General features: G+C 42.0%; 1 protein-coding gene across 4 annotated transcripts in view; it reads left to right on the forward strand.

Annotated features, from left to right (window-relative positions):
• The window catches only part of LOC132820398 (serine/threonine-protein kinase PAK 3), a 239,263-nt gene that overhangs the window by 134,970 nt on the left and 85,651 nt on the right, over positions 1-18,642 (forward strand). For all 4 annotated transcript variants that reach the window (XM_060832488.1, XM_060832489.1, XM_060832487.1 and 1 more), the window contains 2 exons: positions 10,555-10,751; positions 17,982-18,082. In XM_060832488.1, the coding sequence (XP_060688471.1) occupies positions 10,577-10,751; positions 17,982-18,082 (276 nt within the window). In that variant the 5' untranslated portion in view covers positions 10,555-10,576. The remainder of the gene's footprint in view (positions 1-10,554; positions 10,752-17,981; positions 18,083-18,642) is intronic.

The raw sequence follows: 18,642 nt of genomic DNA on the forward strand, positions 1-18,642 counted from the left end.
TAAGAAAAATGCTGTGTCTTAACTGAAGAATGATAGATGATTCACCATAAAGTATGAACTATAGAGCAAATTGAGCAAAACCGCACTGGTGGAATTTGCATCTAATTTTTGTGAATTGTTAAAAAAGGTTTCTTCAAAGTTTGAGAGATAGGCAATAAATAGTCTATTACGTGCTGGAAAAGTGACCGTGTTCATTCATGAGTACTACAGAGCAGATATTGGATCACGGAGATGCAATGACTGATAAGTACATTGCTCAATTCTTTGCTGATTTTTAAGCATGCATTAATGGGAGAGCAGGATAGTGCAGTCTGCTGATAATGAAAGTGCTCCTCCTCCTCCTCCTCCTCCTCCTCTGAGTGGTTATAATTCAAGATGAATGAAAGAGATGACTTATTTCATCCCCACTCTAGTACCTTCAATTTGAATTTGATTTATAATTGTCACATGTACTTGGTACACTGAAAAGTTTTGCTTTGCACGTAGTACAGGCAAATCATACCATACAAAGATCATTGGGTGATTGAACGAAGCAAGGAATGCAAAGATATGGCAGCAAAGAAGGGGCACAAGAATATTGACATGAGCTTTGAAAGGTCCATTTAGCAGTATAATAACAGTGGGGAAGAAGCTGTTTTTGGTAAGTGTGTTTAAGCTTTTGTAGCTTCTGCCTGATGGAAGAGATTGGACGAGATTAAAACCAGGGTGGGAGGGGTTTTTAGCTGTCGTTCCAAGACAGTGAGAAGTATAGGTGGAGTCAGTGGATGGACGGTTGCCATGCATGATGGACTGGGCTGTGTTCATAACTCTCTGTAGCTCCTTAACAGTCCTGGTCAAAGCAGTTGTCAAAACAAGCCGTGATACATTCAGATAGAATGCTTTCTACGGTGCATCTATAAACATTGATAAGAGGAGCTCTCAATCTCTGAATTGCTCTCTGCCGATATACATTCACGTCTGTCTCACCACCCCATACCCTGTCTTCAGCATATTTACCTCCTTTTTCCTAGCTATAATCAGTTCTGAAGCAAAGTCACTGAGCTCAAAACATTAACTCTGCTTTCTCTCCATAGATGCTTTAGTTCTTTGAGAAGGTGACCAAACAGGTAGATGACAGTGAACCAGTTGATTTGGTGTATACTGATTTCAGCAAGGCGTTCGATAAGGTTCCCAACAGTAGGCTCTTGCACAAAATGCGGAGGAATGGGAGTGTGGAAGATATAGCAGCAGTTTGGATCAGTAATTGGCTTGCTGAAAGAAGGCAGAGGGTGGTGGTTGATGGGAAATGTTCATCCTGGAGTCCAGTTACTAGTGGTGTACCACAAGGGTCAGTGTTGGGCCCACTGCTTTTCGTCATTATTATAAATAACATGGATGAGGGCATAGGGTGGGTTAGTAAAATTGCAGATGACACTAAGGTCAGCGGAGTTGTCGATTAGTGATGAAGGATGTTGTAGGTTACAGAGAGGCATAGATAAGCTGCAGAGCTGGGCTGAGAGGTGGCAAATGGAGTTTAATGTGGACAAGTGTGAGGTGATTCAGTTTGGTCAGAGTAACTGGAATGCAAAGTATTGGGCTAATAGTAAGATTCTTGGTAGTGTGGATGAGCAGAGAGATCTCGGTGTCCATGTACACAGATCCTTGAAAGTTGCCACCCAGGTTGACAGAGTTGTTAAGAAGGCACATTGTGTTTTAGCTTTTATTAATAAAGGGATCGAGTTCCAGAACCATGAGGTTATGCTGCAGCTGTACAAATCTCTGGTGCAGCCATACTTGGAGTATTGTGTACAGTTCTGGTTACCGCATTATAAGAAGGATGTGGAAGCTTCGGAAAGGGTGCAGAGGAGATTTACTAGGATGTTGCCTGGTATGGAGGGAAGGTCTTACGAGGAAAGGCTGAGGGACTTGAGGCTGTTTTCGTTAGAGAGAAGAAGATTGAGACGTGACTTAGAGATATATAAGATAATCAGAGGATTAGTTAGAGTGGACAGGGAGAGCCTTTTTCCACGCATGGTGACGGCGAGCACGAGGGGGCATAGCTTTAAATTGAAGGGTGATATAGATATGGGACAGATGTCAAGAGGTAGTTTCTTTACTCCGAGTGGTAAGGGTATGGAATGCTTTGTCTGCAACGGTAGTTTAAATACGTTTAAGTCATCATTGGACAAGCATATGGACGTACATGGAATAGTGTAGGTTAGATGGGCTTCAGATTGGTTTGACAGGTCGGTGCAACATCGAGGGCTGAAGGGCCTGTACTGCGCTGTAATGTTCTATGTTCTATGCTGGCAGGTCTGCTGAGTTTCTTCAGCAATATTTGGTTTTTGTTTCAACTAGTCTCCCTTGCCCCAGCCTCTCTTCCATAACACTTCAATGTTTTTTTAGCCAATTTGGTGAATTCTCTCTTTTTAAAATTCTTATTTGTTTCAGCATTCTCTTCTCACACTCAGGTTGTACATTCCAGACCCAGTTGCTTTTTTTTGTAATTTAAGAAAAGTGGTTTTTATCCTGCCACTGTCGGTGCATTGTGAATCACCTTAAATCCAAGTACTCTTTATTATGAGTTCAGGATAACACAGTCTTGCTTGTACTATCTTTATTGAACTGGTTGTAATATGGATGACTGTACTCTATATGAGGAGGTGATGACCCAGTAGCATTATTGTGAGACTGTTAATCCATAAACACTCTAATGTTCAGATTCAAATCTTGCCATGGCAGATGGTGGAATTTGAATTCAGTTTTTTTTAAAAAAAAATGAAATGAAGAATGAAACCATTGTTAATTATCATGAAAAACCCATCAGGCTCATGAGCTTCCTTGAGGGAAGTAAATCAACCATCCTTGCCTGGCCTGTGACTCTGGACCCACAGCAATGGCTGTCCTCGAGACTGAACTGCCTGTAAGGTATGATTCTGTTTGTGTGACTACACCCGAGGCACCACCGCCGTTGTCCCTGAATATGTCCTGTCCAACAGTAGGACAGACTCAGCAGAGGTGGTGGCAAAGTGGCGTGCAGTCAGGAGGGTGTTACCCTAGGAGTCCTCAACATTGACCCCACAGCCTATGAAGTCTCATGGCATCAGAGTAAATGTGGACAAAAAACCTTTGGATTACTATCTATCATCCTCCCTCAGCTGATGAAACAGTACTCTTCCAATGTTGAACAATGCCTGGATGAAGCACAGAGGGTGGCAAGGGTGAAAATGTCTCTGCGTGGGGGATTTCAATATTCACTAAGTGTGACTTGGCAGCAAACGACCGATCAAGCTGGTCAGGTCTGAAAGCACACAGCTGTTAGACTGGGTATGCATCAGGTGGTGAGGGAACCAACAAGAGGTAAAACATAATTAGAGTCAGACAGCAAGGAAACAGACCCTTCAGTCCAACTTATCTGTGCCAACCAGACATCACAATGTGATCTCATCCTGTTTGCCAGAATTTGGGCCATATCCTTCTAAATCCTTCTGAGGCATATATCCATTCAGAAGCCTTTTAACTGTTGTAATTGTGCCAGCCTCCACCACTTCCTCTGGCAGCTGAGGGTGGTAAAGAAGGCATTTGGCAAGCTTGCCTTCATTGGTCAGAACATGAGGTACAAGAGTTGGGACATCATGTTGCAGCTGTATAAGACATTTGTTGAGGCCACTTTTAGAATTCTACATCTCATTCTGGTCACAGAAGGATGTTGTTAAATTTTAGACTGTACAGAAAAGGTTTGCAAGGATATTGCCAAGACTGGAAAATTTGGGTTATAGGGTGAGGCTGAATAGGCCAAACCTTTTTTTCCCTGAAGTGTTGGAAGTTGAGGGGTGACCTTTTATGGAGGTTTGTAAAATCATGTTGGGCATGGATACGGTAAATAATCAGGTCTTTTCCCTAGGGATAGATGAGTCCAAAACTGTATATCTTGCCTCCTCAATGTATATCCAATTATCAGGTTTAAGGTGCAAATTTGAAACTGTTGTCCAGGCGATAGACCATTGGAGCATGGAATTTCCAGTCATCTACCATGAAACATGATGTCTACTGAGCCAGATTCCTTTTAAGGAATACTATATTCTCCTGCTTCCCATCCTCCTCCCCAAAGTCCTGACAATACTCGACTATATTGAACCGACATGTGTCAGGAATAATACACTGCCATCCTTTGTGGAGTAAGCCCTCCAGTTCCACAAAGGGACAATACCCCTTGAATAACTCTGTGTATGCTCTATTATATTGATTTGTAAGTTTGGGAACAGTGCCGTACAGCCATGTACCCATAGACTTTGTTCATACTTTCATTTGCTTTTCAGTCTTTTACCATCACCCTTTGTAAAGATCAAAAACCTTGTGAACTAATTTTGTGCCTTGTTTACAAAAAGCCTTTTAGCAACATTATATTGACATGTGTCTTCTACCTCTGCATTACAGCTCTTTACACTTAACATATTGCTATTTGTTCATGTTCCCTGCACAAAACCAAGTGTTCAAGAGCCAATTCAAAAGAGATTCATTTACTGCAGCTTACTGGTTAGCCAGTTAACCTCATTTGATTGGCATGGGGATTTCCCCCCACGCTCCAGCCCTGACAGAACTTAAACAGGGATAGTTCTAATTAATTCTATAAACCATTTTGCTCAAAATGTACAATTTTTGAAACATTGCTCACAATGAGAGGTGTTGCAAATACAGAAAATTCTTTCAACCTGTAGGAGAATGACCAGGTATATGTCAATGAACAAATTGTCCCTTAATGGGAATATAATGATTAAAGACAATATAGAATCCCTTGTGCAATTTTGTGTGGTGAAGATACAATTTTGGCTGAATTAGAAATAGACAACACATAATAATTTGGTGATATAATTGGTAAAATTGTTTTTTTCAGCATTTGGCAGCAGATGCACTCTGTAGCAAAGTAGGAAACAGAATTGTTGCAAAATGTTTAGCAAGAACCCTGAATCCCAGAAGGAAGATTGAGCAATTCAGGCACTTGTCCCTGTAGTGATCCAGAAAACCTCCTGACTCTGCATGCCCATATTGTGCACAAACTTCAGGACCTGAATGTTCTGCTCTTGTTTTAGGAAGGCGGATGGATAACAGACCAAGTCTGGGAGATTGTAAAAAGGGATGATAATATCAATACAGCAGCAAAATATCTTGAATATCTTAGTGGTGGGTGGAGAAGGAATATTTTAACTTTACCCAGTCAACAGAATCTGGGTGAATGGGCAACTAAGCCAACACAGTCCTGCTTGCATTTTCATCCTATCAGGACCTAGTGTTACTTAGAACCTTATCACCTGTACCCATGGTTGTGTACTTGGTGATGAATCCAATGGCCAGTTTTAATAAAAAAAAGTGAATTGAGTTTAGAAATGCAACTGAATTTGTACTTTTCATTGAAAATGTCTCATGAATCTCTTCACTATAAGAAGAGCCCAACCACAACATTTTGGCAAAACATACTGTTAGAAATTCTGGGAGAATTGTACTCCTGCCAAGTATTGCCATTGATCTACTAAGTATTACCAACGTGCCATCCCTGATCAGACCAGATTGCTGATCCACCTGCCTGTAATGTACCATTAATGTGACATTAGTTTCTGCTTATTCATTATATTTTCAGAGTACCATCTGCTCCATATTGCAAAGTGCTGTGAATTGCAAATGCGTGGCATGTGTTGTTCCAAATTTATTGATAATCTCTATGAAAGTGGTCCTCCATTCCTGATAGGAGAGACATGATTTGAAACATCTCATTTCCTATTTTACAAACCTAGCTATGTATTAGATGTTGCAGTCTTGCCCAGTTTGTTCATTTTTCTGCAGCATACTAATCATTTAATCTAATTAACTAGTTCAACCAGATACACACTGAGAGTAAATGGTGCATGGGCATCCTTGGAGATCTTTCTCAGCAAAAGAGAAAAGACACAGTTCAGAGATTTGCTTTTCACAGCAAACAAAAAAGAGGAAGCCGGGTTCAATTCCTGCCTCAGGCGACTGACTGACTGTGTGGAGTTTGCACATTCTCCCCGTGTCTGCGTGGGTTTCTTCCGGGTGCTCCGGTTTCCTCCCATAGTCCGAAAATGTGCAGGTTACGTGAATTGGCCATACTAAATTGCCTGTAGTGTTAGGTGAAGAGGTAAATGTCGGGGCATGGGTCTGGGTGGGTTGCGCTTTGGCGGGTCGGTGTGGACTTGTTGGGCCGAAGGGCCTGTTTCCACACTGTAAGTAATCTAATCTAATTATTTTAAAGATTGTGCATTGGACTATCTTTATGTTACCACTGGTAACAAAAAAAATCTGTATATTTTTCCTTAAGCTTGCTGCCTCCATTCTCATCTGTTTTAATTTATATTTACCTGTTATGTCTTTCCTGTAAAATTTAAGCTCTCCAATTGATGCTGCTTGCCATTTTGAACTGGCTCTGCAGCACAGTTTGGGTTTCAATGCCTTCCTTTCGCTTTTACTTTCCTTCTGAGATTGGTTGTGGTTGGGGTCATGTGTTTGTACCGAAATGCCAGGTCACTCTGCTGCATGAGCAGCACTGTGCTGAGCGATGCAGGTTACTGCCACCATACTCTCAGCATAGGAAGCTGCACCCCTTGGTCCATTATGGGATAGGGAAACTATTTTCCTGGTCTAACTAGAAGACTTTCTTGTAGCTAACAAAAATATAGTTTATTGCATAATAGCCACTAGTTTCAGGTGCCAATGTATGATAAGCAGAGACTTTGAGGGCTGGTGTAGTGGTGTCCCAACTGTTCTAAAGGTGTGCAATAGTCTTTGTCAACTGGTTAATGGGAAAATACTTAGAGACTTTGAGGAGGACCAGATGTGAAGTTTCACTCCTTTGAGATCTTTAGCGGTCCAGTCCACATATTCATATGACACCATCGGAGTGGCTTGTGTGTATGGCATATCTCTGTGTTAACCCTTTTCAAACCCATGTAAAGCAATGCGCTGCAAAACCAACCACCATGGGAATTGGATTAGATAATAGCTATGCTTAGATTGCTGACAAATGTGAAATTCTTTACCTGCTGCCTAACTTCAGCACACTTTATCATAGATATTAGCAATGTAACCATCATGTTATCATAACAAAATAATAAAATTGAATCTCTGATCCCCACCTGCTAATCAAAACCACTGTATAGATCACATGAGCCTCAAATCAAACACCTCTATTAATAAATATTATCTACAAAACATTTTTCTCCTAAGTGATGCAAACTCTGTCCCAGGATAGGAATTGTGTGCCTGGAGAAGGCAGTTAATGCTTAATGTGGGCATTCGATGGAGTTGATGATGTGGCGTGCTGTTCTATTACTGCTTCATAAATTACTGAGAATTAGAATGCACCACGTAATTCTAGAATTCCTCAACTGGTGAATTTCTATTATTCTGGCCTCTGGTGGGTGTCTGGAAATTCTTCCCATTTTATTTATTGATAGGAATTGAGAGGAAAGCTTATGATGAATCACCCCGGAATCACTTAAGCTCAACATTGAGGGGGAAGAAAAAGAAAGGATGTTCAACCTGCAGCTTCTTCAGCTAATCCAGTCTATAAACCATTACCTGAAGGACAAGGAGAGGAAATTTAAATGGGAAAATATTGCTGACAATCATTTCAGTTGTCAGTCTGCAAATTAATCTTTAACTGTTTCCGTACCTCCTTCAACATCAGACTGATCTTTTGAAGATAACTTTTTTTTTTCACTCTTTTTTGCATGGAACAAATTCCTACCAGATGTACACGGGCAATAGAAAAATTCACTTCGATGCTGAATGTTCTTTAGCCCAGCATTAGAGATGGGGTAAAATTTATTCTCCAGATTTCAATGGTCACATTTTAATCTTAAAAACCCCTGCTTTGTTTCCAACTGTAGATAAAGGTATTTGGATTGCAAAAATATCTGTGCTTTAATTTTCATTATTATAATACTAGCAAACAGTACTGCAGCAGATTGTGCACTTGATTGGAACTGACTTTTTAAAAAAAAATTTGGCAAGAATTTGTTAACGCATAACTGCCCAAATGCATGAGTCAATTTCTAAGTGATCACTATATTTGGTATAATATTAGCAAGCCTTTTTATTTGGAGAGGAGGGAAATATTTGCATCACTGTTTCTGATTCTACAGGAATGTGATGCAGTCTTGGTATTTGATTAATCTTTTGGTCTTGGTTAAGGTGAAACGTGAAAGCAAAGCACACTATTTCCATAATTAGTCCTATGGAATTGCTACATTCACTCACTACTGATCTTATCAGAATGATATTAACCCATCATCTTAGGAAGAGGTCAACTGACCATCATCTTGGCTAGAGAATAGTAAGTGATGAGAAGCTGCAGTGACTGCGCACATGCGCTAGTATTGTCACTATCTCTTTAAAATGGGTAAAATGAGTAAGTGGCAAATGATTTAAAATATTTTGGATTTAGAACTCTTCTAATTATTTTTTGATAGCAGTTTCTGCTGAGTGGAGCATTTGATTCAGAAGTCCTGCTGTGTGCCAGTGACGTCGTTATGCAGCATGCTTTACATTTCTGACCATGCACCACATCGTTTTCACAGACATTGAAAAATGAAACTTGAAAGAAAAATGTAAAGAATGCATTGAGTTATATGTCTATAGTTGGAAACAGTGAGCCAGTTACAGCTGCTGTGGCTGAATTTGAGATTTACCTACCTACAATTGATCAAATTGTTGTCAGCCCCAATTTTTACCAAAGCAAGATGTGCAATTGAACAGTTACAGCAGTGGGTGGAGCTTCATCTTAGCTCAGGATAACCCTTGCATTTTTATTATTTTTCACAACATTGTTGATGCAGCATCTACGTTTTACAAACTTAAAACTGACTAGAACTCCAATGTGGGGGGGGTTAATAACCTGAGGTAAAACTTTCAAAAAATGAAATTTCTGTGATAATTTTCCTAATGCATTGAGCAAGTTCCAGTGTTTGGGTGGATGACATTACAGAAGGCAGAATGATATTCATTGGCATTTCTTCTGAAAAAAATAAGCATTTTGATAAGGACAACAATTTGCATTGAAAGCAATACTGGTATAGCCTTATACACAGGAGGGGTTGTATCTAAAGGAAATGATGAGATGATTAATTTTTCTTGATTAAGACATTTCAATTCTAACAACACTTGCAATTAACTCAGCGTTCTGAAAGCAGAAACACTGAAGGGTGATTGCAGATGAAATATTCCATAGTCCTGTTGAACACTTCTGAAAGATTTCTAAAACATGCATACTTAATTCCTGTCTAATATGTATTTGTATATTAAGTATGAATCATTATTTTTATTTGAAGATTAATAACATTTGGCTAACAGTATTTTCCCTGGAATTATTCTTAAAATTTACCTTGATTATTCACATTGTTTTGGAATTTATTGAGATAAAGCCTATGACAATATACATTATTTCTAATAGCTTAATCCAAAGGAAAATGAGTGAATCCCAAAGCTATAACATTTCCCTGAATATAAGTTAATAGCTTACAATCTAATTCTGATCCGTACATGATGGAAGTATATAATTGATGGAAAAACAGTATTCCCTTGCTTTTTCCCTTGTAAAGACTATCTTGAAGCATTGTGCTATTTCTTTAGTCTCTTCAGTCCCAAGTAAATTATATGAGAATCCAGTGCTCCTCACCTTGTGCAGTTGAAAAGGCAGTGAAATGACTCCACAGAGGCTGGTATCCTATCACTAAGTCACCCTTTATTTCCACGTGGAGAATCCTTGACATTGATCCAGCTTCCTCAGAGCCAACTCTCTGTGTACAGAACCTCTGACATTCCTGTTTAGATCAGTTAGCCAAGGCTCCCTGATTGGGACTGTTAATCTAATCCAATCAGGGAATTAGTATTCTGAGGTCCATCTCATCACAATCACTACAGGCATAAAGGTGCAGAAACGGTTGTTATCAATCTAGACAATATTTTATCTACATGGTGATAAGTAAAACAATCAAAAATATTTTAATTGCATTAGTATAGTTACAGTTCTTGATGATTACTTGTGGATTTGAGTGATCTGATGTTTAATGACATTAATTACCCTGCTCACAGTACACAGATGGTTTCACTGCAGAATTGAGCAATGCACTGGACCCAGTATTGCTGCATTCACTTTTATTCAACACAAAGATTGATGCATTCTGAAAGAATGGAATTGGGCACCGGACAGTTTTTAAATTATAAAGTCAATGCAGTTATATCTCAACGTGATTTTCTTTATTACTTTTGGCCCTTCCTTTACCTTTCAAACACACATTCTGCTCAGCATGTCTGTCGGTTGTAAATCTGGATTGGTATTATGAGAGACGTCTACTGAATGGGGAAGAAGGGGACATAGAATGGTAATGAGTTTGTTGTTGGCTGATCAATGTCACAAAGTGAAAATGTTTCTTTTCTTTCGTCAAAATTTGTCACGTTTGATTATGATAGATTCTCCTTGAACATCCATGTTGCTTCATAGATGAGCGTCAGCACGTTAAGTTATGAAAACATTAATGTAGCTTTCTTCACCGTTTCTAGATACATGTGACGACTGCTGAAGATGTCCGATAGTATTGATGCTGAAGAGAAACCACCAGCTCCTCCCTTGAGAATGAACAGTAATAATCGTGATTCATCATCCCTTAACCATGGCTCGAAGCCACTTCCATTGGTTCCTGAGGAAAAGAACAAGAAAGCCAGACTGCGTTCGATCTTCCCAGGAGCAGGCGACAAGAGTAAAGTTTCAGCTTTTCTACTGTATTTCCAAAGTAGATGCCATGCAAGATGTAAAAATTACTTTATTTGTGCTGAGGCTAGGATTTGATGTGAGATCTTTGTCAATTAAGTTGATCACTCCAGTGGTCATAATGGGCCTCCATATTCATGATTTGCAAATAAAGGGAATGCAAGTTTTTGAATATTACCCGATGCATGCTGATGGAAAGTTGGAAATGTGAGTGTGTGAGATTGTTGGATGAGCTGAAAATGTGTTGCTGGAAAAGCGCAGCAGGTCAGGCAGCATCCAAAGAGCAGGAGAATCGACGTTTCGGGCATGAGCCCTTCAGCAATTCCTGAAGAAGGGCTCATGCCTGAAACGTTGATTCTCCTGCTCTTTGGATGCTGCCTGACCTGCTGCGCTTTTCCAGCAACACATTTTCAGCTCTGATCTCCAGCACCTGCAGTCCTCACTTTCTCCTCGAAGATTATTGGATGAGGCAGGCACATAGCTTTGTGAAAGTTTCAATCTGTCCTCTGTGTTGTCATTCACTGTTTTAGTTTGCATACAGGGAGAGCTGTCAAAGCCTGGTGAAATCCTATTCTTTTGTGAGTACTTAGTCAAAGAGGACCCTGCAGGTAGCTGACTCACCATAACACGGAGGGGCTGGGGAAAGGGTGGAGACTGGGGCTTTTGCCCCTCAGTGGGAGCAAGTCCCATTCTTGTGAAGAGTCTGTCCAATTTGATTGGCTGGCAGTTCCAGCAGTTCTGGTACTAAGACCTCTGCAGTGAATGCTGGTAGAGCCACAACCAGTCTAAGGAATAAAAGGACGCAGATTCTGTAGTGAAGTGAGTCCCTTTTGGACAGTGGCGGGTTTGGTCACCATGGGGAAAGGCCTGACTGATCATTTCAGTTGCACAATGATGTGTACAGTGTATTTATACTGGTCAGTTGGCATGTAACCAAGCTCCAATATTTATTTAAATAATGCAGGCAAGCTGCTGATTTTTCTATGGCATCCCACTCACTGTATTGGAGGAGTGAGCTCTCAGGTGGGAAGGTGGTGGGCTGGATACTGAGAGGGGAACACATACAGTTGAGACCATTTATGAAGTTGTAAGGTCTTTGAAAATATGTATCAGCTGAAACAGGAGTTCCTTTCTTAAGGATCTTCCATGTAGGTATTACAGGCATAGCTAACTGGTCCCTGGAGGGTCTAACTTTTTGGCTCTGAGAAGCACTTTGAAAAAGTGTGGAGATTTCTCACTTTATCTTCCCCCAAGTTCCATTTTGCCTGTGTATAATGCTCTTTTACAACTGTGGACTTTGGGCCTCAACTTGAGACTGAGCTTATAACCTTTGGTAGGGGTGGAAGTGACTTCTGCATTTCTGGAGTTCCCACCTAACTCCTTCAGTGCGAGTTCTTTCAAATAGGAAGGCTGTACTATAATGTTGCCTGTTTGGAGGCAATGTTTTTACTCTGCATTTGTGTTTTTATTTCTAGTTCTAATTCTAATAGTAAATCTACATTTTAGATTTTGTTTTAAAAAAAGGTACTTTTTGAACATGAAGTCCAGTAGCATATAGAATGCAGCTTACTGTTTTTGTATTTAAAGTGTCTACACTCTGGAGTTTGATATGAATTTGTTTCCCATTAGAGAATGTTCTCAGACCCCTATTCTACATTCACTTTGGAGATCACTCTCACCCTTGCAAAGGCAAGTTTTAGCTCTGAACAAGCAAGTATACATTGAATGGTAGGACCCTAGGGAAGTGTGCATGTCCACAGAGCCTACTAAACTAGCAGGACACGTGTATAAGGTTGTTAAGAAGGCAAATGGAGTGCTTTCCTTTTATTAGTTAAAGCCTTGAACACAAGAGAAAGGAAGTTATGATGTGGCTGTGTATAATGTCAGTTAGGCCAGGTTGGAATACTGAGTTTAGTTTTGGTCTCCACATTATAGGAAGGATGAGATTATATTAGAGAAGATGCCGCGAAGATTGAGCAGGGCACTGCCTGTGCAATTGGCTAGCAAAAGCGAATAGACGGACCTGGCAGAACGTTGTGGGGGGGGAAAGAGGTGAAGAGATCTGATTTGAGGTATATGAAGTTCTGAGGAGCATAGGTAGGGTCGATGAGGAGAAACCTTTTCCCTATAGTAGAGGGGTCAATAAGAGCGCAGATTTTATAGTAAGGTGCAGGGGATTTAAGGAAAATATTTTTCACCCAGAGGGTTAAGGGCACGTGAAACAAACTGCCTGGAGATACAGTAGAGGTGGAAAATCTCAACATTTAATTGTTAAGATGTGTGCTTGCAGTGCAAAATCTTTCATGTCCACAGGCCAAGTGTTGGAAATTGTAGTTAGGGTAGATGGATGCTTGAAAACAAGCATAGGCATGATGGGCCAAAGGACCTCGTTCAATGCTGCAAAAACTCTGACTGCGTGATGAGAAATAACAGCAAAATAGAAAAGCTAGCAATATATGATAATGATAGAGATTCAGAGAGAAAGTTGAACAGTCCAATTAGTGCACTTAACCCAAGATTGTGAAATTTAAAGATTTTGTTTAAATGACTGGAGTAAAATGAAGCTATGTTTTGAGTTTTGGAATGTAAAATCTTGCTCCACCCCCATATAAGGTATTGAGCAGTTAATTTTTAATTTCAGGACAATATTGATTCAAAAATGTTGCCACTTACAGTCTGCCACAATATGAAAAGTCAATTGAAAATCATGTTTTGCAAAACAAAATTGTCTTGAGGCAGCAAAGATTTGGAGAATATTTAGTGCAAGAAACAGAATAAAGCAAAAAAGCTCAAGGTGAGAGTGAATAAAGATCTGTTGACTTGAGTCAGTGGTAAGGAATACTGCGGTAACTCCCTTCCTGACTCCTGAAAGCCTATCCACCATCTACGAGACACAAGTCAGGAATGTGATGGAATATTCCCCACTTGGCTGGATGGGTGTAGCCCCAACATCACTCAAGAAGCATGACATTGTACAGGAAAAGCAGCCAGCTTGACAGGCACTGCATCCACAAGCATCCACTCCCTCCACCACTGACACTCAACAGCAGCAGTGTGTACTATCTACAAGATACATTGCAGAAATTCACCGAAGATCCTCGGATAGCATCTTCCAAGCCCTTGACCACTTCCATCTAGAAGGACAAGGGCAGCACATACATGGGAACACCACCACCTTCAAATTCTCTTACAAGCTGCTCACCGTCCTGACTTGGAAATATATGGACCACTGTCGCTGGTCCAAATACTGGAATTCCCTCCCTAATGGTATTATGGGTCAGCCCACTGCAGGTGGATTGCAATGGTTCAAGAAGGCAGCTCACCATCACCATCTCCAGGGCAACTAGGGACGGGCAATAATTGCTGGCTGGCAAATAGCACTACATCCAACAAAATGAATGCATTTTTTTTTAAAAAGTATCGAGAATAGTTACTTTTAAATCAGATGGTAATCTAAAAAGAAAATTATTAGAAATGTGCAGCTGGTCAGTCAGCGTTCAGTCAAGGGCACTCAATGCTGGTTAGGGTGGGTGTGCGGTAGGTGGCCACTGTCTTTAAAGCGCAGGTCAGTGCATTGAGTCTCTAGTGGTAAGTCAGGGGGGGTAAGGGCTAATGCAGTTGGGGGAAATGTACAGGCACCAGTCAGGAGTCTGACCTCGCCTCACTGGGGCTGTTAAAACACATTGACGCGGTTGGGCTACCTGTCAGGTCCGTCCCCAGAAACGAACAGTGAGGGAGATTGGGGTGGAAGTGCAGCCGGAGCTGTAGCATTGAGCCTTGCCCTCTTCAAGACATTTGGTGGGGGATGGTGTGAGGGTGTTGGGGGAGCAGGATTTTGAAGACCGTGATACCAGGAAATATGGTTGGGGCAGGGGTAATGTGGGAGTGGGCTGGTCATCGCCAGGAGCATCTTGTCTTTGGTTGGGACAATGAATGAGCATTCCTGGCATGTTCACCTCATCTGCCAGGGTTTGGGTGGGAAGGGTAGACAGCTGTAGGTGAATAGAGATGGCTTGGGTGGGGAGGTGTGAGGATGATGGCATTCATAGGAGGGACTAGAAGCCACTGGAAGAGGGGGGGTGCACTGTCACCTTCCATCATGACAGAAATTGGAAGTAAGCAGTGGGGACTAAAATGGCTGTGAGCACACCCGGGGTGGGTAGGGCAAGTGTCTCAGCCTTTGAGGGAGGGCTGCTACAAGACTTATGGCAGTGTGAACCTAATGGTGATGATGGGATGGGCTCTGAAGTTACCTCAGGGGTGGGTGACTGAAACGTCAGGCTTTGACTGGTAGCCACTGGAAAAGGAGTGCTCACCATCCCCTTCCATTATGCTCGAAGGTCTACAATGGGAAGAAAATGGTTGTTCACTCACAGTGGGTTGGGTAAATGACTCTCCCTTTGAGGGAGGAGGCTGCAGCACACACCTGCGCACAGGATTGTTTAGAAGGGAACAGTAGAGGTCACAGGCTTCTGAAAGGTGTAGCACATAGACACCCAGGCTCCCCTAGCCATCCTCCAGCACTACCCCTTTCTGTGTAGGTGCCCTCCCTCCCCCACCCCCCACCCCCACCAGCACAGGAGCAGCTGGATGGCTGTTTGGCTGCTGCACATTTGTGTACAAAGCAAACCAAACATCATCTTCCAGGTGAGGCAAAAGTGCCAGTAGCACCAAGCTGATGTGTATGGGTTGTTTCCTCTGACTGTAAGTGGTGCATCTCAATCTGAGACAATGTGTGCAGCCATGTATTGCTGCGGGATTGTGTTAAAGTCATTTCTGTACAAAGTTTCATTTTCAAAACAGCCTTTTTCACTTGAACCGACAAAATGCTCTCAAGGGGTTTTTATTTTCCCTCTTCCTCTCCTTCCCATTATGTCTCTCTTCTCAGTGAGCCACCAAGCTGCTCGGCTGTGAAGAGCATTGATGGTTTGATGGGGCTAACATGGGGACATTTGTCTAGACAGGCCAGGCTTGCCAAGGATTGTCTTGTAGGAGTCAAGTTGTCCCAGTTTGGTTTGAATTTCCAAGGTTTGGAGAAGTGGCAAACGGGGTGGAGGTGGAGATGCGGCCTACCTCTGCAGGGTCTGAATGACAAACGCTGTGGGGACTCTGTGTAGTTTACTTCCAGCTGAGTGTATCCTGCTTCCTTAGAAGGAGGAGCCAGCTGGAGTGCTCAGCAGATTTCCCCATGCTCTTGTCACCATACCTTCGACCTTGGGCCCCTTTTGGTGGTGTTCTCGAGTTTAGGTGTGTGTGTGAGAGACTGTTCACCAGACCTTGAGGGAGCTCAATGACTAACACCCGCCTGTCTCAATGGAGATAGACAGTCACTTACCTTGCTGTAGCTTCTGGACATAGAGGACCATAGCATTCCACATGCCCCTCTGTAGCTGTTGATTCATTTTGTATGAGGCCCCTGATTATTGACACCACTGGGTCTCTGCCTGTCTGGGCCTGAGCAGGCATTGGTCTCTGATAGACCTCTGAATGCCAGCTGCCTGGGCCTGGGCTGTTACTTCCATGCCAGTTGCAGAGCTGTCACAGTGAGGTGCTCACCAGGTTGTATGCCCCACTCTTCCTATGATGTTGGTTTCCACATCTGAGCTGGGAAGGTTGTAGGAAGCAGATTTGTAGATACTTCCTCCTCAGCCTCTGTACTCTCATCTTCTGAGGTCAAGGAGAGCTGTCCTTCCATAGACTGCCATTTCTCTGCATTGTGGGAAAACTTGTGAAGCTTGCAAGATAAAAGCGCAAGATGACATTGTGGCCTGTGGTTACAAATAGTTTCCATTGATTGAGTGAGAGCAGAGCTAACGGGAGAGTGGCAGTGATATCCAGATTGGTATATAATATTTTAGCAGGACTGGAATGGCTCTTATCTCCATAGGACAATCTCTTTGTGAGAGGCTGGGATTCTATCCCCTTGGGGACTAAAAAGCCTAATGTCGGACACATCCCACCTCTCTTTGCCCTGTAGTGGGCTGTCTTCTTCTGTATTGAGAAAAAGGTGGGAAATAAATGATATGGCAGGACTGTTTAGTGCTGGTGCACATGAGGGAATGGGGGTGAGATGTAGTGAAGGACTGAAAAGACACCACCGAGGTCCTGTCAGTCTAATGGGATGAGAGGCTAAGGCAGGAAGAGGGTGAGGGAAGATGTGACAGTCAACAAATAAGGATGTTGAGGCATGACCTTGGTGGATGGTGGGTGCAGTAGCAGAGATGTTGAATGTTCCTCTGCACTTGGGAGATGGCACGGACTCAGGCAGCAATCTCAGACCAGACTGGCAGGGCCTGGAGGCCGAGCCTCCTCTGCCAGTTCTCCAGGAAGAGGAATCCTTCCTTTGCACAACCCTATTGCAGTACTTCCAAATCTCTGTTGTGGAATTAGAGTGCCATCATAGCCTTCACAACTTGTTACACCCCTGACTGAACAGGGAATGCTGATACTCACCCAGGTGCACTGCAGCATTTAAAGGTAGCATGGGGGATATCTGCTGACTGATGAGTCGTTCCAGGAATAGCGTATGGTAAAGTGCACCAGAATTGGATGTGAGATGCCATAGACAATTGACAAAGTGAGTTTGGTAAGTTGGGGGAAGGAAACTTGCTAAGTCCTGTGACAGAAAGCCCTCCAATAAACTCCATGCAAATTGGACATAGCCAAAAGGAAAACAATAAAATTGAGATCAAGAACACAGTTTAATGACCCATTTTGTGAAACTGGTGAATTGTTCAATGCATACATTATTTACAAAATTCCTGGTCAAAAGTCACACTATACCAGGTTATAGTCCTACAGGTTTATTTGAAATCAGAAGCTTTCGGAACGCTGTTCCTTCATCAGGTAGGTCCCCTGGTCTTGTGTGGTTTCTGACCTTGTCCACCCCAGTCCAACATCGGCATCTCCACATCATGGCTACAATATTCCTGATGAACATTGCTATGGATTCCTGTGTACCAGGAATTTGGTAACCTTGTTTCAAAGAAAAAAATTGCCTTTATTATTATATATGCGGACATTGTCTTGGATAGTCAATCAATGAAGCTGAAGAAACAGTAACTTTCAGATGTGCAGTTCAGTTGATTTGGCAAATGAGCAATAGGGTGTCATTATCTTCATCTGTGTTCATTCAGCTAAAGCTCAACCCTGGCAGTAGGATATTCACAGACAGATGTTTCCTTATAACACTTGTTATATGCTCTCTTTCTGTCTATAGCGAACAAGAAGAAGGAAAAAGAACGCCCAGAGATCTCTCTTCCTTCAGATTTTGAGCACACGATTCATGTGGGATTCGACGCAGTTACAGGAGAATTTACAGTGAGTTAACTCTTATGAAAAGTTAATGATTTATATTGGAGGTTGATGAACTCCCAAGCTGATGAATAATGATTTCAAACATTGAAAATAATTGAGCTTTATTTTTCAGCTTATAATTCTCAGCACATTGACACCATTAATTGTTCAATGGCAGCCAGGTCTGTTGCCCTCATGTCCCCTTCCCTGAATTGACTTTGTAACTTGCAGTCATTCGTTCATGTAGAAATACACATATTGTCTTGTTATAAAGCACTTCATATATATACTGTCGTCATCCCTAGAATGACGGGTCATGGACCCAGGATAAGCAGTTGGCAATCTCTCTCTGAGATGTGGAGAGTGTCTTCTCTTAGGATTGTGAATCTCTGGAATGTGGTGGTTGTTCAGTGTTGAGTGTATTTAAGATTGAAGCCACAGTGTTTTTGACACCAAGAGTATCAAAGGCTATTGGGAACAGGGTAGGAATAGGTTGAGATGGGTCAATCGTGATCCTGTCGTCTAGTGGTGAAGGTTTAACAGCTCATGAGGCCTCTGCTTACTCCTGAATTGTATGTTTTTTT

The sequence above is a fragment of the Hemiscyllium ocellatum genome, chromosome 11 (genome assembly GCF_020745735.1).
Source record: "Hemiscyllium ocellatum isolate sHemOce1 chromosome 11, sHemOce1.pat.X.cur, whole genome shotgun sequence".
In the NCBI taxonomy this organism is placed as follows: Eukaryota; Metazoa; Chordata; class Chondrichthyes; order Orectolobiformes; family Hemiscylliidae; genus Hemiscyllium; species Hemiscyllium ocellatum.